At 41.4% G+C, this 19,938-nt stretch overlaps 1 protein-coding gene across 1 annotated transcript in view; it reads right to left on the bottom strand.

The window, feature by feature from the left end:
* The window catches only part of cttnbp2 (cortactin binding protein 2), an 80,867-nt gene that overhangs the window by 4,852 nt on the left and 56,077 nt on the right, over nt 1-19,938 (bottom strand). The window contains 14 exon segments of the mRNA XM_063877110.1: nt 41-132; nt 134-220; nt 1,350-1,522; nt 1,598-1,750; nt 1,999-2,098; nt 3,513-3,599; nt 4,630-4,709; nt 8,134-8,229; nt 10,754-11,032; nt 11,175-11,292; nt 12,378-12,578; nt 13,214-13,364; nt 14,687-14,786; nt 18,632-18,907. Of these exon segments, the coding sequence (XP_063733180.1) occupies nt 41-132; nt 134-220; nt 1,350-1,522; nt 1,598-1,750; nt 1,999-2,098; nt 3,513-3,599; nt 4,630-4,709; nt 8,134-8,229; nt 10,754-11,032; nt 11,175-11,292; nt 12,378-12,578; nt 13,214-13,364; nt 14,687-14,786; nt 18,632-18,907 (1,993 nt within the window).

The following is a 19,938-nucleotide window of genomic DNA, read 5'->3' as shown; positions in this document are numbered from 1 at the left end:
TGAATTTATTCTGCGGTTACATCATGTATCCTAAACACACCTGATGACAGCCTGTGTGTTGCCGGGCAGAACTGGGCAGGACAGGAAGAGCTGGGGCCCCAGCAGGGCTTCGGGGGTCCCGAGTCGAGACAGGACAGGCGTTCAGCTGCTGCCAGACGTCCCTCACCCACAGCACAGAGCGCTGCAGGGGGGAGGCAGGGGAACAGAGACCGGACCCCGTCTGCAGGAGGGAGGAGAAGGGAGGAGAGGGGAAGAGAGAGTTGAATGTTTCAGTCCTGCTGATAAAACAAGACGAACCTTAGAGAGCAGGAACTAAAAAGAGGTTCATTTTTTATTTCCTCAACAGTCGAACATGCTCGCTTTAGAAAATAGGAATATATCGAGGAACAGAAAGCAAAGAGGATTCACATTGAAATATGCTAAAATGGATTAAGACAGATTTAGTTCTTTAATTCAATTACATGCATTGTTAATTTAAAGTCCACCATTTAAAATAAACAAATGAAAAAAGGACTACAATTAAATGACTACCAATATCATTTTTGGAATGGTAAATGTAGCTTTGAATATGACTAAAACCTCATTTTGTTTTGTAATATTTTACATTATATTGTCATTTTCTGAAACAACCAATCAATTATTATACTGTATTTTAATCTCTACTCATTTTAACCTTTTTTGGCATTTAAGTTTCTAATTTAAATGACTAAATTAGAAACTTTAGTCCTAAAATTAAGAGAAAAATACTTAAAGCGATCCAACGGAACTTGTCAAAAAGCCCATTATGGAGCTCCCCCTACAGGCTTGGAGGTAATGTACGTTTACGACACTGTCGGCCTCTCTCTTTCTCTTCCTTGCTTCATCAGTCAACGTCTTCTTTTTCTTCGGTGCCTCTGCCATGATGATGTACTGACAATGCTGCGCTTGCTTCTCCTTATACCTGGGTGCGTGGAGGGGGTCTATTTGTTATTGCGGTAGGTGTGCCAGAAAGCAAGTCGAAGTACTTCCGCTCATCTCCCGGCCCGGTCTAGCAAAGTTACATAGCGCAGTTATCTCACCTCAGACCCCCGATGGGCATGAAAGAGAGGCAAATCGTCATATTAAAAGTCATTCTAGCCGCTCAATTTTTTTCAAGCTGTTATTTTAAGGTACACATGCTACATTGGATCGCTTTAAACTACTAAATGAATATCTGTATATTTCTTTGATAAAGGCAGTCTATCCTCGCAGGCGTTAACCACTAAAGCTCCTCCTACCGGTGATCCCTCCCCTCGCTGTTTGGAAACAATGAAAACACAGCAGCAGTGAACATCTGTCTGCAGCAGCTGGATCTCGCCCCCCCCCCTCACCTTGTGGAGCAGCTTCCTCCGGAGGTGTCTTCCCAGCAGGCCTTGCAGCGGCTCCTGGTCCCAGCGCAGCGTCACCCAGCGGAAGTGCTGCTGCAGCCGGAGCTCGGGGCCCTGCAGGCGGGGCCGCGACAGCGTGGCGATCAGGAAGCTGCCCTCAGAGAAGTGGTGCAGACCTGGGGGGGGGGGGGGAGTTCATTACTCTGCAGTCGTACCTTTGTTCAGATTTGATGTCAGCAGCAGAGACGCACCTGTGTTCAGATGCAGCGGAGCCGCAGAGCCCCGGCTGTCCAGGCTGTGGCAGAGGTCCCCCATCAGGCCGCTGAGGGACGCTGCTCTCTCCAGACCCTCCAGCAGCACCAGCACACAGGGAGAGCCCGACTCCCCCGCAGGCACCAGGAAACCTGACGCAGGAGAGGAGATTTTATATTAAGGAACGAGCTAAAGTCCTCCAAAATGACTGACGGAAAATTGGGATTCTTGACAGATGCTCATTTTCAGAATAAAATATGTCTTTAACGTAAGAAGTTTAAGTAAGAATATAAAATAATCTAATTAAATAGCATAAATATATTTATCCAAACACAAGGTCAAAATAAAACGGTCAAGTTTGTGTGTGTGTGTGTGTGTGTGTGTGTGTGTGTGTGTGTACCACAGCTGATGAAGGTCTCCAGCAGCTGCTCTTTGGTCAGGCTCTCGTCCACCTCCACCCTCACCACGTCACAGCCGAGCCCCCCCATCTCCTGCTTTGACTGGAGGAGAGAGAAAGAAAGAGAGAGAGAAGAGGGGGGGGAGGAGGTAAGGGGTAAGACAGGAGCACGTTGTCATGGAAACAAAGAGGTCTACTACTACTACTACTACTGTGCAGCGGGAGGAGAATGTGAATGAGCCGAGAGGAAGAATCCTTCATTTTCTCCTCCGTTTCTGAATAAACGCTGGAGTATTTCAGTTGAATACATAGGTTACAATTATAGGTTATTATAAAAGGATAGAGCAGAAAGAAAGATGTGTTTGTATTCTGAGTAAATTAATACTAAATAAATGAATGTCAATTATCTTTTCAAGTCTCTTTGCGTTATATTATATATTAATTAACACCTAAGTTCTTCTCTTACCTCCTTCATACTACTTAATATCAATCATTGCTATATTATTATACAGATTATATATTAAACAAAAGACAGTTATTCCCTTTGAGTGGTAAGTGATGGCCATAAGACCCAAAAATAGCTCTATTTTATTTATTTATTTGGTCAAACATGGGAGAAAATAAATATTGAACAGTGTGAGATTTGTTGGACAGTTCTCCTGACCTGTAGATGCACAAAGCAGAATGGATTTTCCTCTGCTTACGTTATGTAATAAAAACATATCCTGACATCAAATCATTGCACATAAGGGTGTGTAAAAGTCCATATATATACATTGCATTGGTAGAACTTATTTAAATGTAACTAAGCCTACATGCATCTGTGAAATAAATAAAAACTAGGGCTGAACGATTTTGGAAAATAATCTAATTGCGATTTAATATGCAATTGTTAATCAAGGTCCTCTTCTCATGTATTTTTCAACAAACACAAGCAATAAATCAATCGTGAACCTCGTGAGGTAGCAACAGTAGCGAGGCACGTTCTGCACAATGCCTGACGTTGTGCAGCATCTTCCTTTTTAAAGCCAAAATAATTCCACACAACTGACGTGCCGCCCCTCTTTGGTACCAAACTTCCAGCCGTGCACTCTTCTGACGAGCCTGATGCCATTGTGCAACAGGTTCAAGCGCAGCGTTGACTTCTTTCCCTGCCTGCTCGGCTTCGCTCGGCTCCGCTCGGCTCCGCTCGGCTCGCTCGCAAGTCAAATCGCAGCCTTTGCGGTTGGAAAATCTCATTTTGTCATATCGCGATATTATCGCAAATGCAATTAATCGTTCAGCCCTAATAAAAACTATAATTATTTGTAACTAATGTAGGACAGCTAGTGAGGAAGAATCAGCCTCGTTTTTATGACTTTATAAAGGCTTCAGTTGTGGCTATGAGTAAAAATGTCCCTGCCATGATGAAGTTTCATTCATCTGCATTGAGATGAATATTTCTCTTTAAATGTTGCACGTAATCCTCCATCATTAAAGGCGTTACAGGTTCCTGGATCTTGGTTCTGTGAACGCACCTTGATGCAGCGAGCCACCAGGTTAGCGATGAACTCCAGACAGCTGCCCTCCAGCCCGTGGAAGATCAGGTTTCCATACTGCTCCACCTGACAGACGGACAGGTGGGGTTAGTTAGCAGGACTGAAGGGTCAAAAGTATTTAGAAACATACCATAATATTAAGCTCCTCCTTGTCCAGTGGTTCACAGTAACATGGTATGTTCACTCCAGCACTGAACTTGCTTTCTTTGAGGTTTAATTGAGTATATATACCTTACCTTAATATAGTTTACTTTTAAGTTCTGTTTTATTTTCTATTTTGTTTATATTTCAATTTGTTTTATTTTCTGCTATTTGTATTTGTCTCATTATGTGCAATGTCTTTGCTACGGAAAAAAATCCCAATTAATCAATTAACTATATATGAACTGATTAATCAGGAAGGTACCATCTTCAAAAAAACAAATAATGTAAGTATAATAATATTAATAATAAATACCATGATTTTAAATTACGTCCTCACTAAAGTAATTGTTGATTAATGAGTCGATCCATAAAAAAATACAAATATTAAGAACCAAAATGATAAATTAGAAATATATTTTCTTGCTATGTTTCCTTCTATTTAGATCCATCTTTACTTTTTATATTCTATGGATTTATTATCAATTGATTAAATGGATTCATTCATTCACAAAAAAACTAACACTTGCAGATTATATTTCCTTAATTTCCTTAAATATCTGACTGTCGGACTGGAGATTAAAGCATCCGCTAACTGTCTAATCTATATATATGTTTAATTAATTAACGGTACAGACGCTGCAGCAGGTTGTGGAAATGTAAATGTGTTATCCTTGTCTCCCAGCAGGGGGCGCTGCAGCTGCTGCTTTAATCTCCTTCCTTTTATCTGTCCATCACTTCCTCTGCCTCTCAATTCTCCTCCTGCAGTCTTCCAGCCTCCTCCTTATTTCCTGACGTCTTACTCATCTAATCCCCAAATCCCTCGCAGTGCTTTCTGTGTGTGTTTGCATCTATTTAACTGTGTGTGTGTGTGTGTGTGTGTGTGTGTGTGTGTGTGTGTGTGTGTGTGTGTGTGTGTGTGTGTGTGTGTGTGTGTGTGTGTGTGTGTGCATACCAGGCGGACGTAGTTGTGCAGCAGCGGCAGCGGGAAGAGGCTTTCCAGAGCCGACTCATCGAGACACGACTCAGACAGACCTGTCAGAGGAACACACAGGCGGGAAATTCACACCACGAATCCTCCAATCCTCTCAGAGTTACATCACAGCTGCAGGAGCAAGGTGCCCTTCAGATCACACTGAGACTACGACGCTGCAGGTTCAACGCTGAAAACATTCAACAGCTGGGATGGAAAATGATTGGGAAATATTTGAATAATCGACTGATTGATGAACAGGCTGTTTTCAATACGGACGTTCGTGCTGTTGAATATCTTTGGGTTTTTTCCTGATAAAACAAGACTTTAAATGCCTCCCGTGATTAAAATCATCGTATTCACAGTTGCATTGCCCTGCATGCAACATATATTCCCCAACTATTAATAAATTGATTGATTGTAGAATTTATTTTGAATGCAAAAGTTGCAGTTTTCAGCCTCTCAAAAATGGATGTCTCCTGCTGTTTCTGTTTGGTATCATATTAAACTGGGTTTTCCATGACAAAACAAGACATTTTAAAACAGCACTTTAGTATCCAGGTGTGTAGCTGCAATGATCCATAGCCAACTGATCATAATCAATAGTTAAGGGTTAATATAGAAGTAGAATTTCATCCAAAAATGGCAGCAAATTCAGATTTCAGCCTCATAAATACGGACGTTTCCTGCTTTTTCTCTGTTATATATCATATTATATTGAATAACATTGGGTTTTTCCAAGAGTAAACAAGATATTAAATGCCTCCCTTGATTAACAAGTCAATAAATTGTATAAAACTCGTCTTATGATCCTTGTGGTTACTCTGAAAATCGACTGATCATTGAATTCTCAGAAAATGCAGTTTTCAGCCTCAAATGCTGACGTTACCTGTTTTTTTTTGTTCTAAATCATAATTAACTAAATATTTGGGGGATTTCCAAGACATTTTAAGACGTCCCCTTCGACTTTGAGTGATAATAATCAATAGTTTTGCAGTAATATAAGTAATTAGAAGAAGTATATCATCCAAAAATGGCAGAAATGCTGTAATCTGCCTCTCAAATACGGATGTTTCCTGCTTTGGAAATGTAACCTAACTTGTAAATAATGTGTTGTCTCTGTTTAACTTTTTCCCTATATATAATTATTACTGAATTACTCTACATAGTTCTTTCCAGGACCCATCCTATGAATGTTGAGTAATGTAATAGTTCCTCAAATTGCCCAGAAAGCAACTGAATAATCACATAAAAACGTTGCAACTTGTTTGGGTTTTCTGTGGTATGATCAAAATAAATCAGCCATTTTATCAAATTTCTATAAATATTTGATTGTTATCGTGGCATTTATCAGTACATTTATTTCCCCTGGAGCCTGCGAGAGCGACTGCTGAGTGTGAGGCTGAAAACTGAAGCGCAGGACGGATCTGGCTCCAGGCCGAGCCGCTCGATACAGAACCCTGAGTCAGAGCGTCACGAGGAAGATGAAGACGATGATGGAGGAAGACGCAGAGAGAGGCAGAACAGAGAGGAGTGATTGATGGATGAGAGGAGAGGAGACGGAGGGTTTGGCTGCAGTCAGACTATTGTTCAGATTCTCTTTTCTGACTCACTGACGAGATGAAGCCGTTTAGAGATCGGAGGCAGCAGCACTCCAGCAGACTGGGAAAGGATTAGAATAAACTCTGCTGCTGCTTTTCGGGAATCCAAAATGCTTTATTCGTCCAATCGCAGAGAAGCGTACGACTTACTATACATTAAATACATGACTGTTATCATCAGCATGACCTGGATTCATGTCCCCACCTGCTTTAGTCCCAGGTTTGTCTTAATAATGGTTTAAAAAATGGTCTTTTCCTTTAGGTATTATGGGGATACGCTACAAAAACAAGTATTTTTGGTGAGCGTCTGAGCAGGTTTTTAATAAAGCTTTGAATGTCTGACGTTATAAAACTTCAATTTGTCAGATTTGTATCTTATATATATTTTACTCCTGTTTTATTTTAATGTTTCTATTTTATAATTGTAGATTTTCAACTCTTTTTTATTTCTAATTATGTTTTACATGAAAACATTTCCCAATTTGGGATCAATAAAGTGAAAGTTATGTTGTCTTTATCTTAAAGGAGAGGCGAGAATAAAAAGCAGTGCTTTCATTGTCTTTTTGAAGCCGAAAAAAGCTGCAACTATTTACAATATTTATTATAGATGCATCCTTCAATTGTTTCCCAAGTTTATCAGATACATGTCAAAATGTCCTATGATGTCATGACCCTAAAACGTGTTCAATTAATAAAGGTGTGCTACCAGCGGGAAAGCAGCATTTTTGACCAAACTAAAAATGTTGTTTTAAAGGCTAAACAATACCAAAAGCCTCGTCCTCCACAGTGTTCACTGACCTACAGTCTGTAGCCACCATGTAGCTGTCACGTTGTCCTCTGTGGGGTCTCTGAGTCAGCGCTATGCTTGGTCAGCGAGTGATATTTTAAACTCGGCGAACTCCGGAGGAAACTTCCTTCACTTTGCAGCACGTACATATTACCTCGGTCTGTTCGAGACAGCCACCCGGCAGGGCTTTGTAGCTCAACTTTCCATTCAGAAGGGACTTTTCTTTCTCCGTGTGTAGTGTGTTTCTGCTGTGATCCACCACGTTACCATGGTTTCCTGATATTTTCTTAAACTACGGAGCGGGCCGAGGGTCAAGAACGCACACGCGTTAACGCACGCTATAACAAATAGTTCCGTTAAAAGGAAGGTGTGTTAAGGCCGTTAATAACGCGTTTAACTGACAGCCCTACTTAGATATAGACATATTTTGCAATTGGTACATTTCTATTTTTTATTGACTGACTTGACACTTGGACTTTTAAGTTTTACCTAACACTAAATAATATACGGGACTTTTATTTTGAAATACAGCTTTTGAGTAAGGACGTTAAAAACCCGCATTGCATTTTTTCTTGTTATTTCTTTAGCACTAAACCTGGTTGTTCGGTAGCTTCAGTGTTCGAACTATGCCGAGATTTTCGGGGGGTCCCATTTTTCTCTCGGGGGGGGGGGGGCGCTTGCGCTTGACTTGACTGATATTTTAGAGACCCCCCAACATTTCCCAAATCATGTTTTCGGGGGATCTCGTGTCAGTTTCAGGGGGTCTAGGATCCCCCGAGTCCCCCGTAGTTCGGACACTGGGTAGCTTTATATGCATTGTGAACTGTAGCTGTATTGTACTTGTCCTCACTTGTTCACGTGTTAAATGTCAGTATCAGGTATGATGCAATCAATGCAACACAATCTGTTATTAATTATTCATTAGTTACTATTCTTAGAAACGGTTCTGGTTAATGTTCCTTCATGTGGTGTGACTCAGTACATCGCTGCCCACGCTACAAATGACTCCAAGGCTCCTCTCATGCTCCAAAGAACATTTTCTCCTCTCGCTGTGATTCTGGTTCTGGCTGAATTGAGTTTGGGTTGCCAGGTTGGTACCTTTGAGGCGGATGGTGACGCTCTGACTGAGGGGCTTCCTGACCAGATCCCAGGGGGAGAGAGGCAGCTCCTGATCTGGCAACCACTCAGTGTCTCCTGCAGGAGAAACAGAACAGAAGAGACCAACAATCAAACAAACCTGTTGTACAATCAGACACAGGGAGTTTGGCCTTTGCAGGCCATTTACATGCACACAAACCTATATAACACACTACAGGAAAGGGAAAACCCCCAAAAGCAGAATTTAAACCTGAAAGAAAAGGAAGGTTCAGTGACTAACAAGCTATGAGAGGAGACAGCTCTAAAGTAAACTCAGAGAACTTGCAGGAGTTTTAATTCCCTCTGCTGACATACAGTAAAGCTTAGAAATCCCAATTTGTTCTAAACCATGGCTGCACTTCGGCTTCATCCCCGGAGAAACTGTGGAGGGAAAAGTTGGAGGTTTTCTCACTAATTGAACCTCTAACTTTATGAAAAATGAACTTTATGGCTTGCATCAACTTGAAGGGGCCATATTCTGCACAGCTTTAGCTTCATATCAGTATGTAGTGTCTCTACTTTAAAGAGTCCTCTCCTGCAGATGTTCAGGTGTATATCAGTATGTAGTGTCTCTACTTTAAAGAGTCCTCTCCTGCTGATGTTCAGGTGTATATCAGTATGTAGTGTCTCTACTTTAAAGAGTCCTCTCCTGCTGATGTTCAGGTGTATATCAGTGTGTAGCGTCTCTACTTTAAAGAGTCCTCTCCTGCTGATGTTCAGGTGTATATCAGTATGTAGCGTCTCTACTTTAAAGAGTCCTCTCCTGCTGATGTTCAAGTGTATATCAGTATGTAGAGTCTCTACTTTAAAGAGTCCTCTCCTGCTGATGTTCAGGTGTATATCAGTATGTAGTGTCTCTACTTTAAAGAGTCCTCTCCTGCTGATGTTCAGGTGTATATCAGTATGTAGAGTCTCTACTTTAAAGAGTCCTCTCCTGCTGATGTTCAGGTGTATATCAGTATGTAGTGTCTCTACTTTAAAGAGTCCTCTCCTGCTGATGTTCAGGTGTATATCAGTATGTAGAGTCTCTACTTTAAAGAGTCCTCTCCTGCTGATGTTCAGGTGTATATCAGTGTGTAGCGTCTCTACTTTAAAGAGTCCTCTCCTGCTGATGTTCAGGTGTATATCAGTATGTAGCGTCTCTACTTTAAAGAGTCCTCTCCTGCTGATGTTCAGGTGTATATCAGTATGTAGAGTCTCTACTTTAAAGAGTCCTCTCCTGCTGATGTTCAGGTGTATATCAGTATGTAGTGTCTCTACTTTAAAGAGTCCTCTCCTGCTGATGTTCAGGTGTATATCAGTATGTAGTTTCTACTTTAAAGAGTCCTCCTTTAAAGCCTCTCTTCTTTGTGCTGCTGGTTTCTTGGTCGGGACGATCATGTAAACAAGATATGTTATTATCATAAAGAGGAAGTGTAATCCTGAAATAATGAGTTCTCCTCTGAGCGACAAATTCAGACTCCGAGGTCTTGCATGGTTGAATCGTCACGAGTTGTCGTTTTGTCAAAAGGCTGCCAACAAACAGCAGCACACGCACCCACAGATACACACACATACAGATACACACACACAAGGAGATGAGAGATGTGTGTAGACATGTTGAGGGGAGTGAGACACAGAGCCAGACACCAAACACTGTCTGCAGTTTGATCCCCGTCGACACGGAAGAGAGACGTTTTCTCTTAAATTGGCGACCCACCCCCCCTCCTCCCTCCCCCTTCTCATCCATTATGCATCTGTCTGCTGCCTTTCATCATCATCCCCAAAAAACACACACACACACACACACACACACACACATAACTATCTCTGAACCCGCCTCTTGTTTTTGAGGGAAGCTGTCACACACTGATGACATCTGATCTCTAGAAAACACAGACACACACTCTGCACATGTTCCAACACATGAATTATTCATCACGAAGAAGAAGAGGAAGAGGAAGAAGAAGAAGAAGAAGAAGAAGAAGAAGAAGAAGAAGAAGAAGAAGAAGAAGAAGAGGAAGAAGAAGAAGACGAAGAATTAGTTTTTTTATACTTGAATATTTCAAAATGTTTTGTACTCTTTTTTCATTTCTTGTTTTATAATAATATATTTATAATTTATTATATTTTTCCGCTTTATTTCAAAATGTTTGTACTTTGATATTTTTATATTTAATTTTATATATATTTTTGTATAATTATATTTTTATTTAGGGTATTATTCAATTTTTAACAACTTAAATTAACACCTATAAACTACAGGATACAAATACAATAAGATATTTATAAATGATATCTAGTTTAATATATATTCAAATTTATTAAGATAAATATTATCTGTCCTTCCTGATTCTGTTGAATGCTTAGACTTCTCATTAAATAACAAAACTGTGGTTTAAACTTCTAAATGTGTTTATTTCTTATCAGAAGGTGATTAAATGTAGGATTTCCTCCACAATCAACATATAAATCAACAATTGAATCCTCACATGACGGCTAACATCTGTCATAAAGACTTAAATATAAAACGTGAAGGATGGAGATAAGAAAGGAGTCAAAGAAGGACATAAATAAAGAACGCCAGGATTTAAAAACCCACCGATAATGAAGGAGGCGATGCTGCTGGAGCGGAGGCCGAGCGGCGGGCGCTGCTCCTCCTCTGACTCCCCGCAGACGGAGCAGAGGAAGGAGGTGAAGGCGGCGCTGAGGCTGGAGCTCAGCTGACTCCAGAGCGTCGCCCGGTCCACCGTGACCCGGCCCAGCACCAGAGGGCTGCACACGCCCTGCAGTGCCTCCTCCTCCAGACTCTCCACCGGACACATGGAGCCCTGACCTCCTCCAGCCGAGCACTGGAGGAGCACCAGCACCCGGTACGAGTCTGCAGGAGAGAGGAAGGTCTTTACTCAAGCTTTAACTAATGTTTCCCAAGCTGTTGATGAGGTTTTTAATAACGTTTGTTTCTGAAACTGTGCAACAAGTCTGACGTTGACACAATGCATGACTGAAGGATGGAAACTCACGGAGGTTTTCCAGCAGGTCTTTGCAGTCATCAGTAGCCACGTCGTGAATAGTGCGATTACATTTATCCCTCCTCTCGATGTCCTGCTCACTGTGGCTGCACAGCACCTCCAGACACTCCTAAACACACACACACACACACACACACACACACACACACACACACACACACACACACACACACACACACACACACACACACACACACACACACACACACACACACACACACACACACACACACACACACACACACACACACACACACACACACACACACACACACACACACACACAATGTTTTTTTTGAGTAAACATGTGCAGTACAGGGTGTCTGGTGTCTTGTCTGTGAAAGCATGGATTAACGGAGGGGTGGGGTGTCTCATTTATATTCCAGTCAGACCCTGGCTGTGGTCTAGTCAGGTGTCTCCTGCATTTGTTTGAGTGAGTGGGATGTTCGAGGCGTGGGGTCAGCGGTCCCATTACCCTGCTGCTGAGGAGACTGACGGCCGGACATCAGTGCAGGTGGAGTCAGAGTGTGAACACACAGAGAAGTGGAAACCTTTCAAAGTTATATTATAGCTGCAGAAAAGCAGGTGTGAATGCAGTGCGTTGACTTCATTTGTTTCCACTCTCCTTGATTTCTTTTTATCCCTTTGCATGTCAACAGGAAGTCCGTTCAATCCTAAAGTAACCACCATGATCTCTGATGTGTTTGATATTACTCTGTTCCTTTTCAATTCTTTTCAGACTGGTAATTGCCTCGAAAATTGAAGTGATTGTAAAACTTCGGTGCAGATTTACAACAGACTGTAAGCACTGTATTTGCATTTAAATGCTAACGCCCGGTAGAATTACCAACTTAGCTATTTCCTTGCTTATGTCTTGTTATTACATTGCATAATTGGTCGAAAAACTAACTTTTTTCCCATCTTTGCAGTGGGGTTTCTATCCATCCATGAAGAGAAGGATTAACAGCATATACACACCTGAATAGACATTTCTGTTCGAGTTTATTTATAAAGTTACGTTTCCATCCGTGTGGTGAATGTAATTAATAGATCCTGATTTTCTGCCTGCTTTTTGGTAGGTGCAGCGAGATGATCACTCAGTAAATAAAGCAAAAACCATTAGTTCAGAGAGGCTGAAAAGCATTGCAGTTTCTCCCGGTAGAAAAATAGTCAGTATCATACACTGCTCCACACCTTGAGGCCGAGGGCAGCAGCCATGTGAGCGGCAGTCCAGCCGTCGCTGTTGTCCCGGTTCAGCAGGGCTTCAGGTAAAGCGAGGGAGGTGGGGGGGGCGGAGGTCACAGCGGGGTCACCCTGAGTCGGGTGGCAGAGCAGGAGGCGCAGCGTTTCCACGTGTCCGGATCGTACGGCGGCGTGGAGAGCCGTGCAGCCGTCCTGCACACAGGAAGAGGAGAGCATTTTAATTTGATGATATTTTAAGATGAATTATTTCAGTTTTTAATGTTAAAAATGAACAGCTATTAACCAAAGGATAAAAAAATAAAAAGCCAGAAATCTCTGTGTAATTCAGCCCTCCTCCTCCTCTTCCTCCATGTTAAATCTTAACGTTTGACCGTCGCCCGCCAACAGTCCCTGCCTCTATAAATAAGCGTGCTGGAGAGGTCAGATATGCTGCAGAGACTCTGGTTCAGCAGGGAGGCCGAGCTAAATGTGGAACAAAAGCAGGTACACTCTAAATATAGGCTCTCCTCGCACGCTTTCACGGCAACTAACGAGGCCCAGTGGTTACCATGGAGAGCCATACATTTATTAGTTTGCTCCAATCAGAGGAGAGAAGATATCGAGTGATAAAACAAAGGAGTTGTATTTAGTGGATTCTTTTTACTTATATTTGCTTAGAGTATAGTTTATAAAATTTGACTTAATCTGCTGAAATTATCAACAAAAAATTGGGGAAAATGTGTTGATGTGTCGGGGGGGCAGTGACTCATCAAATGGCACAATATGAATAATATTTTAATTGCAAAGCTGCACTCTCGATCCTCTTTTTCAATTAATTTGAGACTCACCGTGGTGCAGAGTGAGCGATCGGCCCCGGCACTCAGCAGGACCCGGACACACTCCACACTCCCCGCCTCACACGCCAGGAAGAGGGAGGTCTGCCCCCCCGGCGCCGCCACATCCACAGCAGCTCCTGCAGACAGCAGCACCTCCACACAGCTGCAGGGGGAGGGGGGGGGGGGACAGGTTAGAAACATGCATGAAAATATGTGCCTTTTTGGCGTAAGAAAGAAAAGCCTATAAAAAGTTCAGGCTCCAAAACATCCACTAAGTATGACAGAATATATGTAGTGATCACACACACACACACGCACACACACAAACGCACGCACGCGCTGTGAGCCGGAGCACCACCTGTCCAGAGACAAGGGAAGAAACTCCATCAGCCGTTCGACCGGAGGAGGAGAGAGACGACCAGTGGAGGAAAAGTGAGCCATGAAAAAACTGTTAAGCCCATCAAATAAACTCTGTGTGTGTGTGTGTGTGTGTGTGTGTGTGTGTGTGTGTGTGTGTGTGTGTGTGTGTGTGTGTGTGTGTGTGTGAAAGCATGGCTGTTGGATATCCCCACTCTATAAATAACACCGTGATCAGATATTACAACCCTGCACATTCCCCAGCTGGTGCTCTGCATCGTGTTTTTGACACACACACACACACACACACACACACACACACACACACACACACACACACACACACACACACACACACACACACACACACACACACACACACACACACACACACACACACACACACACACACACACACACACACACACACACACACACACACACCACACACACACACACACACACACACACACCTCACTTCAGCTGACAGTCTCTCCTGCTTTAGGCGTCTTCCGGCCATCACATCAGGATCAATACGTGTGATCAGAGCTGGATGTGTGTGTACTGTGAGCAGTATATGTCATTTTTAATTTAGAATGAAAGCTCTACCAATCATCCAGCCTAAGAAAATGTGCCAATTATGGACTGATGATAATATTAATTGATTTAATATTATCGTGAATTGAAAATCTTTGAGTTTAATGAACCTAAGATCATGAGTTTGGACAATATTAACATTTGATATACTAAATAATGAAGTAAATTCTACAAAACATTTAGCATGGAACACATATCTGAGCACTTCTGTGTTGAAAACGGCGGTTAATAAATGCAGTTCATTTACCTTTAAGTGATAATGCTTAAATTAAGGGAGGGTTTGTGAAAGCCTTAGAGTGGTTATGAGTTAAGATAAGCCTCAAAGCCTCAGGAGTGAGGAAGACAGCTAAATGTTTTCCAAGTTAAATCAAACTGTCGTGTTGGTATGTGTGTGTGTGTGTGTGTGTGTGTGTGTGTGTGTGTGTGTGTGTGTGTGTGTGTGTGTGTGTGTGTGTGTGTGTGTGTGTGTGTGTGTGTGTGTGTGTGTGTGTGTGTGTGTGTCAGGACAGAGAGACACCAGGAGGAGCTCACCTGCTGTGTCCGTGGGCGGCGGCAAAGTGTAAAGACGTGAATCCATTTTCATCCGAGACGTCAGCAGGCGATCCAGCAGACAGCAGCAGCTTCACACACTCTGACGGAGACAGATATAACATAATCAAGTGTTGCCTGCCGCTGTACACCAGGAAGGGAGCCGTCAACAGGCGGAATCAACTAAATACGAAAATAGATGGATAGAATTACTTTATTGATCCCAATTTGGGATTTTCTTCCGTTGCAGGAGCATAAAAACAAGGCAATGTAATTACAATAAAATAAAATAGCATTTAAAAGAAAGAAAAACTATTTGGGACAGAAAATGTACAGAAAATATAAACAACAACTAAATATAAAGCAGGATATTATATGTACAATAAGTGTGAAAGGTGAGGAATATTATAGAATGTAAATTATGGTATGGTTTAAGTCCAGTTATCACAGTGAAGCTATGGAGCAGAGAGTTATTAGCCCATAAAAATATAAAAACGACTTAAATACCTCAGAGAAAACCACCACACGGTTGATTTTGTAGACTGTATATACTAAAGAAGGCCAATAAAAAGCTGATTGGTAGGTCGACTGTGTTTTTTCACCCTAGATTCTGACATTTTTGAAAGCGCCACATTTGTGTTTTGGCACCACAAGTTGTAATAAAAGTTAATTTCATCAAAACATTTTGTACATAAGGATCATAGGATCATAAATTAAAGCAAAAATGTATTTTAAAAAGGTGGTTCAAAGGCTTTCTGCTCGAGTACTGTTTGCAAAACTGCAAAATCAGGGTAACATTAATTAATTATGAAGGATGGCTTTTTATGAATGACTTGAAGAATAGGCTGCCGTTTTTTAGGGTATATTTTTGGAAATACGACTTGTTTTACACAGACAGCGCAGTCCTGCCACATTACTAAGATAGAGTCTGTTTCACTAGCCTCATTCTGACAATGAGATTTAATCTACTGTTTTTCCCTGAAAGATGAAGCATGGTACAGTCCTGTCTTTTCCTGTAAAATATCCTGAAATAAAAACAACTCCAGAGATATTTCAAAGATACATTCACAATACCTGTCATGGTATCTGACTGCTACTACACCTACCAGGAGTTGTAGTCACAGAGGTTGGGCTTTTTATCTTTCTCAAAATGACAAGTCAACTAAATTTAGCTTTCTAGTACAGCAGTACAGTATCCATTCATCTTAGGGTATGGACAGAAATTCCCTGGAAATTGTTCAAGTATTGCAGAAAGACTGGCTTTGATGAAGAAAAACAATGAACATTAAAAGCTAATTCAACCAAGCAGAAGTAGGCCAAGATTTCAGGTGTTTGTGGTGCCTTTGACATCATATAAAGAAATAGTGTCACATATGCATATCAGCACATCTGGTACTGTGAATCAACCAGGAAAAACAGAGCAGAATAAAAACAGAGTACTTCTTTGTGTAAAAATATCAGCCTCTTTTTCTTAGCTTCCTACTGCATGTTATTGCACTTTCTGCATTACTGTCAAGATTTGACCAGTTTCCCTTCCAGAAATCAACTCTCTGGAAGTAGTTTAACAGAAATGTATCTTGGTTTGGAAGAACAAACGCAGATGCAGGTTGCATAGAGCCGATGTGCAAAAAGACTTGTTTCAGGAAGAGCTTTGTTCAAGTCTTTGGTGAGTGCTAATCCTATCAGATGAGACGGACAACTGTGGGAAAGAAAAAAGAAGATGAAATGTTGATGGAGGGAAAGACTAAAGTGTGTGTGTGTGTGTGTGTGTCCACCTATAATTCCTGGGCACAGCTGTCCTTCAGCTGCATTAACTGTGTTTATGGATCAACGCTTCTCGAATGACGATGTTACTAAACATCTCAGCGTTGAAGCAGATCCTGATAGACCTGCACTGTGTGTGTGTGTGTGTGTGTGTGTGTGTGTGTGTGTGTGTGTGTGTGTGTGTGTGTGTGTGTGTGTGTGTGTGTGTGTGTGTGTGTGTGTGTGTGTGTGTGTGTGTGTGTGTAGATGGGTTCTTCATGCATTTATTATTCTGTCGCTGCCCCTGTCTGTATGAACGAGGGTACAGCCCTGACATGACGGGCCATCTCATTGAATGGCAGCCACCATAATGAGATCAGCAGCAGCTCTTAACACTGCAGACATGATTACATGGAGAGGGTTTATCAGCAGCAGGTCTTTCTCCTCTCACTTTACCATTGCAAAAGGTAAACATTCCTGATTGGCAATGCTATAGGAATGAGTTAGCATTTTAGCACCTACTGTACAGGTAACCTTGTCTCAAAGTCACATTCTTTTTTGGTTAGATGTCTAAAATAAGGTCTGGGGTTAACATAAACTGTAGAGATATTCCAGCTTTGTTCTACGACATAAAATACATCAGTAAATACCCCATAGGAGAATGTCTGCAGCTTCTCAGTGTCTTAAAACCAGCGGATGCTAACTAGTCTCTAAATGGGACGACTAAATGTCATCACGCCAAACATTAGCCGTCTCAGCGCAGCAGTGGTGACGTGAAGTCATGTGACCGTGCTGTAGTTCCTTTATAGCCTTAGGTTAGCTGTTTACTCCTGGATGTTGTTTTTACGCTACGTAAATCATAAAGGGGTGTTAATATGTGGAGATTTTCCTGCTGAACAAACATGTGAGTATCATATTTCAATTGCTTTTTGTCGACGGAGCGATTGTGATGCTAACTTACGAGTCAGCCTACAAAAATGTCATCCCTGCACGGGTTTAGAGTACAGGGTTTTGGGCTATATGATTGTATGTACTGTGCATCTTTAAATATACACTATCTCCATGGGTGTTTGTTTTTTTGCAGTAGCAACTATTCTTTATCTAGTGTTTTATCAAACATCTTGAATCATCTTGCAATCTTTCAAATCGACCTGCTTTGTAAGGTAATGTTATCAATACAGAAATGGAGATGGAAAACTATTTGCAGTATAGGTAATTTTGACAAATCGTGCAGGAAATTACTTACTGATATATTTGGTTACCTTGAAATAAATGACCTTTACCATGAAACAAGATTATTCTACTTAAGTATGTTACATATCTATTTATAATATAACTATGGCTGCAACAAATTACTGTTTTCACAACTTATTAATCTGCCAATTATTATTATTATTATTCGGTTGGTTTTTACAATCCCAAAGTATAGCGTTAAATGAATCGTATCGAATTTAAATATATTTTATTGATTTTATAATAACTGCACTGTCTTGTGACCCTGTTACGAGTGCAGTATACATCTCATTCATATCAGTCTCATAGAACAATCAATGCTGTGTGGAGCCTTTGTATGTATTTAAGTGTATCACCCTCTCTCCATCAATCAATATGAATCAACACGAGCCTCTCGGCGTCTCTTGAAGACTTCTCTTTAAAAATCAATCATCCGGCCGACCGCTGACCGAAACCTCAGATTCACACCGGGTTCACCTCTGCTTTAAGATGCACAAACTCATTAGCAGCCACAAAACAAAAACTAGAGCACACTGAATGATTTACATCTTATCCAAGCAAACATTACGTATGCAAGAGAAAGTGTGCAAGTGAGGGTGCACTAGTACAAAACTGCAAAAATGATCTGCATTCAGGGCCATTTTAAGGTATTAAATCCCAACCATTGAGATTGAATTCAAAAGACTTGTTGATGTATTTGCCGAGTCGTCTTTTCTGATACAGTCGTGCAAACTTATAAAACCTAAAAATGTGACTTTGTGGGCTAAGTTAACGGTACATTTTCAAACGTTGAGTCGCACGTTTGTTCATCTTGTTTGTTTGTTTTATCTCTTCCATCAGAACTGCTTTATAAAGTTGTTTTGAATGTTTCTAGGTGATTTCCCCTAGGATTTTTCTGTGTCAACATTCGGTTTTAAGTTTAAATTCCAAATAAAAATCAAACCACTTTTGCTAAAATCAAATGGGACTCACCTGTGTGTCCATTCTGAGCAGCAGCAAACAAGGCAGCAGTTTGGTAGTGGTTGTGGTAGAGGTGGAGGTCTTGGTCGGTATGAGTGTTGTTCTCCTTGGTGGTGGTAGTAGTGGTGGTAGTGGTGGTGGTGATGGTGGTCGGGTCTGGTTGGTTAAGCAGCATTGACAATAAAGTGACATTTCCCTGGGAAGCAGCTTGGGGGAGCAGGGGGCGCCCGCCGTCCAGGGCAGCAGGGCCTCCGCCGCCGAGGGGGGAGACTACGGAGGGACACCAGCCTGCAGGAGGGAGGAGGAGCAGGAGCAGCACAGGTTAAACTACGAGGAGGAGGAAGAGGAAGAGGAAGCTTCTAGAAGTACTAAGCATGGGAGAGCAAAGGTGTAAGAAGGTTGGAAGGGGAGGAGAGCAAACTTCAGTTTCACAGATATTGCAGTCAAGTCTTTTTTGTCTGAGCAGCAGGCAGGAAGTGAGGTATGGGATTGGAGGTAAATTAATGTTGCAAAATTCATGTTGTGCAGCCAAACATTGTGCAAACACTCCTTTATGATTTAAGGTCTACTCCCTTTTATTCTGCTGATGTTGGTTTTGATCTTTGGGGCTTTCTATTTTAAATTATTTCGTTTTTATCTGCTTTTTTACCCTGGATTCCTTTTTTTTTTCAAGAAACTTATGAAAACAACTATTTTAATTTATAGTGATGATCCCAAAGTCTCAAAGATACCAGACATGTCAGTCTGAATTGGGGGGGAGGGTGTTTATAAAATGAGGCAGAAGATATCAATATTTCCATTTGATGAAAACATGAAGCTAAAAAAGGAATATTGGGTTTGATCTTAAAGCCAGTGTAAACATCACAACACTTTGATGAAGAGCTGGTACCAGATGATAAAGAATATAATGCATGCTATATCTGAGTCAGAACCTTAAGGATATGCAAGAACCCAAAACAATCAAATAAAAAGAAGCTAACTAAAGTTTTTGAAGGCCAGCATGTTGGCTATTTAGCATCCAAGCTAGTTGCTAATAAGGCTGGCTCAACCATTAGTTAAACAAACTAGCCACAATTGCACAAACTGAAGTGTCTTTCAGCAGGAAATTGACCACATATATACTAACATGTGAAATACTCACAAGCCAATATTTGGAAGGCTAGGTGTTTTTTATTTCAGCATCCACGCTAGGTGCTAATGAGGCTAGATCAGCCCTTAGCATTAGCTAGACACATTTACCAGCTAACATCACACACTGTACTTAAACTGTCTTGTAAACTGTTCTGCTGATAATATGCAAGTGTTTTTATTGGAACTAA

Source organism: Eleginops maclovinus, chromosome 2, assembly GCF_036324505.1.
Source record: "Eleginops maclovinus isolate JMC-PN-2008 ecotype Puerto Natales chromosome 2, JC_Emac_rtc_rv5, whole genome shotgun sequence".
In the NCBI taxonomy this organism is placed as follows: domain Eukaryota; kingdom Metazoa; phylum Chordata; class Actinopteri; order Perciformes; family Eleginopidae; genus Eleginops; species Eleginops maclovinus.
This window is presented reverse-complemented; position numbering and strand designations above follow the sequence as displayed.